Source organism: Ceratosolen solmsi, unplaced genomic scaffold (genome assembly GCF_000503995.2).
Source record: "Ceratosolen solmsi marchali unplaced genomic scaffold, CerSol_1.0 scaffold48, whole genome shotgun sequence".
NCBI classification, from domain to species: Eukaryota; Metazoa; Arthropoda; class Insecta; order Hymenoptera; family Agaonidae; genus Ceratosolen; species Ceratosolen solmsi.
Window position 1 is genome coordinate 308525 of NW_011948440.1, and position 7034 is coordinate 315558.

At 51.0% G+C, this 7034-nt stretch overlaps 1 protein-coding gene across 1 annotated transcript in view; it reads left to right on the plus strand.

Annotated features, from left to right (window-relative positions):
• Positions 1-7034, plus strand: part of aop (ETS variant transcription factor anterior open) — a 23464-nt gene that overhangs the window by 15665 nt on the left and 765 nt on the right. The window contains exons 2-4 of the mRNA XM_011503830.1: positions 4359-4626; positions 5469-6152; positions 6304-6553. Coding sequence (XP_011502132.1) covers positions 4407-4626; positions 5469-6152; positions 6304-6553 — 1154 coding nt within the window. The 5' untranslated portion in view covers positions 4359-4406. The remainder of the gene's footprint in view (positions 1-4358; positions 4627-5468; positions 6153-6303; positions 6554-7034) is intronic.

The following is a 7034-nucleotide window of genomic DNA, read 5'->3' on the forward strand; positions in this document are numbered from 1 at the left end:
CTCCTCCCCCTCCTCCTCCTCCTCCTCCTCCTCCTCCTCCTCCTCCTCCACCTCCTCATCCTACTTTTCTACTCCTTCCACTCACTGCTCCTACTCGCCCTCCGTCTCCTCCGTCCTCCTCCCCCGTCACCTCATCCATGGCTTCTTCTTTTTTCATCTTTTTCTTTTTCTTCGGCTATCCGCAGCTTCCAGCAGCGCGGCTAAGTAACGTTTGCGTCAGATCGTCGCTGCTGCCTCCATTATCTCATTGAACGCTCACTCGCTCATGTCCTCGTGTGACGTACATCCTCGTTTCTCTATCTACTTCCCGCTCTCCATTCCTCACATGCATGCACACGTACACGCGTGCGCATGCACGTGAAAACACAAAATATATCTATCCGCCTGTCTATCCTCCATATCTCCATTTCTCCATCTCTCCTGCCAACTTTGCTCCTCTACCGAGACGTACGTGCATGCATACGCGCTGACAAAATTATATTCTAGAGCAACGATTACGAGTACGAACGAGCGATTGTTTTGTAATACTTGCGGGATGTGCAAACGGGGCGGCATACGAGAGAAGTTCCGTAACTTCTTTACGAGATCTTCTTTTAAGGTACGGCCGCGTTTTCCTGGAAGGCTACGTCGTCGCCGGTTAGGCTAATCAAGCGGCGGTACCGTTAGCCGTGGAAATTCACGCGTTCTTCTCATTTTATAGAATTACTTGTGCCCGGAATTATGAATACAAATCGACTTTTTAGAAGCAACGGCCGTACTCGGAATACAAATCGAAAGGAGCACGATTGGAAGAACAAATTGCATGCCTGGGAAATAACAAATATACCGACCTGCTCTGTCAAACAAATTTCCATCAATCGATAAAGTCATTTTCACCTTCTCACCCACATTCACACCCGTCACGAACGGCCCAACTTTATTACTATTCGAGGCCCGCGGACAAATTACGTCAATCGTTAATATTTCACGCCTAGACGAAAAATCCTCTTCCCTCCATGAAAACAATCTTTTTCGTAGACTTTTACACGGACGCCGATAATAATCGTCTCACGTACAAATAAGCGATTAGCGCGCCAATTCAGCCGTAACCTTTCGAAGCTGCTCGACAATCCTCCGGCGTTGCTTCTCACTCAGTCGCAGCTTCTTTACGACAAAGTAGCAATCGCCTACTCGACTTCTCTTCCTACACCCTCCCCCCTCCATCCACCAATAACTCGCCGATCCTCCTCTCGTATCGTCCCCCGCCTAACCCATCCCATCCCATCCCATTGTGGCGCCGGCCTCGATAATCGAACAACGAGCAATTGGAGGAAGAGAAGGATCGAAGACTTGTGTCAGAGTGCGCGAGTTAGATTACGATTACGAAGCAGCCAGGGACTTTCACGTGCCGCGTGCTTTAAGCGGACTTGATTGGCAATAAAATCGACTTCTACGGCGAAATCAGAGCGCCACGAAAGCACGCTGCTTCGGAAGCTCAGTGGCGAGCCGCCGGTTTCCCATCCGGATCAGAACTCTGCAGCATTCGTCGTGTTTAATTAGCCAATGGGCTCCTCGGTTCCCGTCTAATTATTTGACAATGTTTTTTGGCCTTTTACGATCCTCCTCCTCGCCACACCACACCCCTCCCCCCGTCCTCCCATGAACGAAGCTTCGTCGACTCTTCGGGAGACGTCACTTTCCAGGTAATACATACGTGCTCGTAGGCACGGACGAGATAAGCGCTGGTTGATAATACTCGGAGAGTAATTTCATTTTACGTTATCATTTTTCTCTCCTCCTGTCGACTTTGGAGTGCAACTTCCTCGTGTGCATAGAGTAGTCGCTCATCGTGTCACGGGGATGCGATATGACCTCGTAAGCGAGTGGGGCAACCAAGTCGATCCTTGTTTGCCTGTGGCCGACGATGACGACGTCGAAGTGCGGCGTGGCGCGGTGAGGTGTGGTGAGGTGGGGTGGGGCGGGGCGGGGCTTGACGAGACGTGGCGAGGAGAGGAGCGCATGATGCGGCGACCGGGGGTCGGGGGACGGGAAGACAGTTCGACATTACCGCTCGAGGAGTAGTTGAGGGAAGGTGCGATCGATCATTTTCAGCCCGGCTCGGAATACCGAGTTTCTCAACTTTTGTGCACGCTCGACAAGGAGAACAAGAAGAATAAGAGAAGCTGAGCGAGGAGAGCAGGACGAGGGGTCGCCGCGGTAACGGGAGGAATTTGAATGTGAGAGGGGATGTCGATTGCCGGTGGTGTTGGTTGGGAGGGAGGAGAGGAGAGGAGAGGAGCGAAGAGGTGAGGAAAGGAGAGGAGAGAAGAGGAGAGGAGAGGAGAGGATATGAGAGGATATGAGAGGAGATGAGAGAGAGAGAGAGAGAGAGAGAGAGAGAGAGAGAGAGAAAATAAGAATAAAACAAACTCCTGAGAGGCATTATATATGTATTGATTCGTTGTCACTTCTGTCGAAACGAAACACTCGTGCGTAAAAGAGCTGCAATTTCCTTCCGAGCTCTCGGTTTTTAACTTTTATTACTCTTCTCATTCCGCGGATTCGTCAAGCATTTTAGCCGCAAAATAAGCCGAGACATCTGCCTCATGGGCCAATTGGCTTCAGCGATATCGGCAAAAAAATGAATTTCCGCTTGCGACTCGGCGACGCTCCGTACGCCTGGGAAAAGGACGACCTTATCGCTTAATGGATTTCGACTCGCGGCAGCGCTTCCTTGTGGGTCGCGCTTCTGCTCGCTTTCACGAAGCGACGTGCACAGACACGCGCGCGCATGCATGCGCGTACATTCGATGGGAGCATGTTGGAACGGCCCCGCGAAGTCCCAAGAGCGGAAGTGTCGCGTCGACGTCCACTATAATACGCCATGTAAATCTCCCGTGGCAGTCGAAGCGGATACTTCTTTCCTGTCTTATCGCTCGCCTTGTCCTTGTCCTTCTCTCCGTTTCTTGCGCGCGCGCGCGCCAATGTTGACCCCCGTGCCGAATATAATGGAAATCGCATCGCCGTCTTTTCATCGACTGGTGCTCGCTGTCGGCAGAACCTTAGCGCTCTTCGGTACGTTTCTTCGCTGCTGCTAAATTTTTTTTGTCCAGCCAAGAGCCCATTGAATCCAAACGACTAATACTTTACGGGCCCCAATCGACTTCCCGATTTGGGACTCTGTCAATATTTGAGGCTGGCCGTTGTTGGTGATGAGAGATCCCCCTCGCAAAATCAATGTTTCGGCTCATGTATGATGTGTGCGCCGTCGACTGCGCGTGAATTAGCGATAAGGATAATGACACGGGAGGGGGGGGGGCCAATTTTAATTTGTTCAAATTCAAGCGACGACATTAGAACATCACGATTTTATGATTTTATTTATACTCAGCTCTTTTGAGCTTTCGACTTACCACTACTATTACATTAAAAATACAAATTTACAGTTGGACCGCCGAATTTTACAAACCACGCACATGTCCTCACCTACGTATCCTACGCGCGCACGTACATGCATACAACCATACGTTGTATACGTTTATTATCAATCCCCCTTTAATAGATATTGCCTTTGACCTATTAATATACATTTTTGGCTTTTTCGGGGATAAATGTTTAGATAGATCTATCTACAACGCCCTACGAAATTATATCTCCACCCCAAAGTAATCAACATCTTACTTATTACCATAAATTTAAAAATGTAGCCGAATGTAGGAGATCGTGTGGCCAATGTGGGGCGACGACACTCAGCCACAAAAGACTCGACGAATTCATCGAATGAAACTTCATTTTTAAGGATTTTAACATTTGCGCGAGCGAGCCTTTCTCGAAACTGATCGGCCGTGGATAACGTGGTAAGAGGTCAACTCTTCTTTTTTTCCTCTTCTTTAACCCCCCCCCCCCTCCCCCCGCCCCTACACCCACCACGCAAACAAAAACGCCAAATAAACTCAAAAAAAAACAAAAAAAAAAAAAGGAAAAGGAAAACAACAACGAAATAATAAACAAGCGAAGTGTAAGAGGTGGAAGAAGGAGAATGAAAGAAACGGAAAAAAAGCAAAATTAATAATAAAGGAAAAGGGAAGAAATAAGAGAGGGATTAATAATTCTCGAGGAATTACATTATTCTTACCCAATGATTATCAAAGTACCTTCACATAACCATACACGCTACAACGATAATTGAAGATACGCGTTCTTGAATGTCGGAAGAAAGCCTGCCCAGCGGGTACTTGAGAGAACGTACGAATAACTTTGCCGCCCGAGCGGAGGCCGCGTAGCGTGTTAATTGCCGTTGTTTACCGAGTGCAAGTAACTTGTATATTTGGGCGACGTACGAGCCGTAGAGCTAAATGCCCTTCATTTTACTGTTGCAGATCGAACATAGAGAGGATCGATAGGGAGCGAGGACCGTCGCTCGTGTTATGAAATTACTGCCGAACATCCAGTTGCCGCAGTTACCGCCGGTCTCAGCGGCCAGCGGCATGACGGGCATGGACTCGCGGATCCCCCCGGGGATTTCGCTGCCCTTCAGCCCGACCGATCTTCTTTGGCGGTACGGACCGGCGATGACCTTCTCGCCCACGGCTCATCCACCGCCGAGTCCACTACTCGACTTTAAGACCCACCTGCCCACGACCCTCGGTAAGTAATCTTTATCGATCCTCCATGCCCCCTTGGCGCCTTACCTCCTTACCACCTCGCCTCGACGATCGTTCGGCCCCGTTTATGTTGAATTGGATTTACGCCTACGTATGGGCCATGTCCATTGATGCTAACCGCTCGTAGTCACCCCGTTCCCCTCCCATATTATATTACTCATCCATCCGGACCAAACCAGTGGATTGTTTAGCGAGGGATGTACCGAGGGCGACCTGTCGTACCGACCGTACGCTCAGTCGGATGCTCGGTTCGTCCACGCGCGTCGTCGCAACTGTTTCATCATTCCACCGGAGGACTTGACTTTCATCATAATGAGCGGCCATCAACAGCATTGACGTGCTTACATACCACCATCCCTACGTCCGCGCGCGCACACGCACTCACACACTCCCTCACTCACTCGCTCCCTCACTCACTCGCTCACTCACTCACTCACTCACTCACAATGTTCATTTGCTTCTCGCGACGATAAGTTACAAAGATTTCGTGTCGGCCGATCTCCGATATCGATTTTCGCTGGCATAGTAGATTTCTCGACCCATGCGCCCCTATTATGAAAATTATGCCCCTCCCAATGTATAAATTTTGCAAATTTTGTAACACACGCCAAGCTTAGCCAACGGCTTAACGACTCACCAAGGACCAAGGAATTTGGCCTTCGAGACCAGCGCCCTTTCCACACTATGTCACTCGCCACTCCAATTTAATACGCCTCTGTCTAATATAACATTGACTCCCCGCCGATATTAACAATCCGCCACCACCCGCCACCACCCTCCACCACCCGCCAATATTAACAATAGCAACTATATGATTGTCCATAGCCTCGGATCCGCGGCTTTGGTCCCGAGAGGACGTCGCAGCGTTCCTGCGCTGGGCCGAGCGCGAGTTCGACCTGCCGCAATTCGACATGGACATGTTCCAAATGAACGGCAAAGCCCTCTGCCTCCTCACCAAGTCCGACCTCGGCGAGCGTTGCCCCGGGGCCGGCGACGTTCTCCACAACGTCCTCGGTATGCTCGCCCGTGACTTCAATCAGCTGCAGCGCTGCCTACCGGGCTCGCCGGTCACGCCCACCCGAGCCACGGCCGCAGCCTACCCGCTGAGCCCCCACTCACATCCGCCAACGCCGACGTGGGTCGACAGCCCCTACGCGGCTAACCTCGCCTCCCTCATGTCGGCCAATTCGGTCACCCTCTCGCCGGCGCCCTCGGTCGACAGCCAGGCGGGCTCGCCCGGACACGCGAGCAACGACAACAACCAGGGACAGCTCTACAAGAGCGACTCCGACGAGGACAATCAGCAGGGGAGCGCGAGCCCGCCTGCCACACCGACGGCCCTCGCCGCCCAAAGGCTCAGCGAGGTCTGCGTGAAGGACCAGCCGAGTCCGACGCTCCCGCCCCAGATGATGCCTTTGACGCCCGGAGCGTTCAGGCCCGCGGGACAGCAGGCCATCGGCAACGCAGCCCGCGAGTTCTTCCCCAGCGACTCACCCGAGCCCAACACAAGTAAGTTCACGGTTCGGCCCGCCACCCACGCCCTCACCCCACCAAGACCCAACGACATTCTCAAGACATTATCGCATCTGTTCCTATATATATATATATATATATATATATATATATATATCTATCTATCTATCTATCTATCTATCTCCAGATGGCAGACTACTTTGGGACTTTCTGCAGCAGTTGCTCAACGATCCCTCGCAGCGCTACACACACTACATCGCGTGGAAGAGCAGGGAAACCGGGGTCTTCAAAATCGTCGACCCGCCGGGCTTGGCTCGGCTCTGGGGTATCCAGAAGAATCATCTCTCGATGAACTACGACAAGATGAGCAGGGCACTTCGTTACTACTACCGCGTCAATATACTCAGAAAAGTTCAGGGCGAACGCCATTGTTACCAGTGAGTAGTAGTGGTGTATACGAGTAACCGAGACCGAGTCGCGAAATCGTCGTCGCCGTCGGCTATCGTACGAGATTAACGATCCGATTAACAACACATCCAGCCGGGCAGGAATGGATTCCGAGTTAAGAGAATCATCGAAAGATTCCTTCATCAAAGGCTGCGTAATAATGGGCCACGTGCGAGAGGGAGTGAGCGAATGAGAGGGCGGGGTACACTGTCATTATTAATTGAAAAGAAATAAATTGTCAAGACTCGATCGAAGTGAGTGAGTGAGGTTGAGGGAGGGAGGTCGGATTCACGTGGAAAAGCCGGTCATATGGTATCATATTATCGTTGTTATCGTTGTTATCGTTGTTATCGTTGTTATCGTTGTTGTTGTTGTTGTTGTTGTTGTTTAGGATCGAATGTACGATGTCGTCGTCCGACTACCATCGCTTAACCTCCGGACGTGCATTACGACGAGCGTAAGAGCATAAGA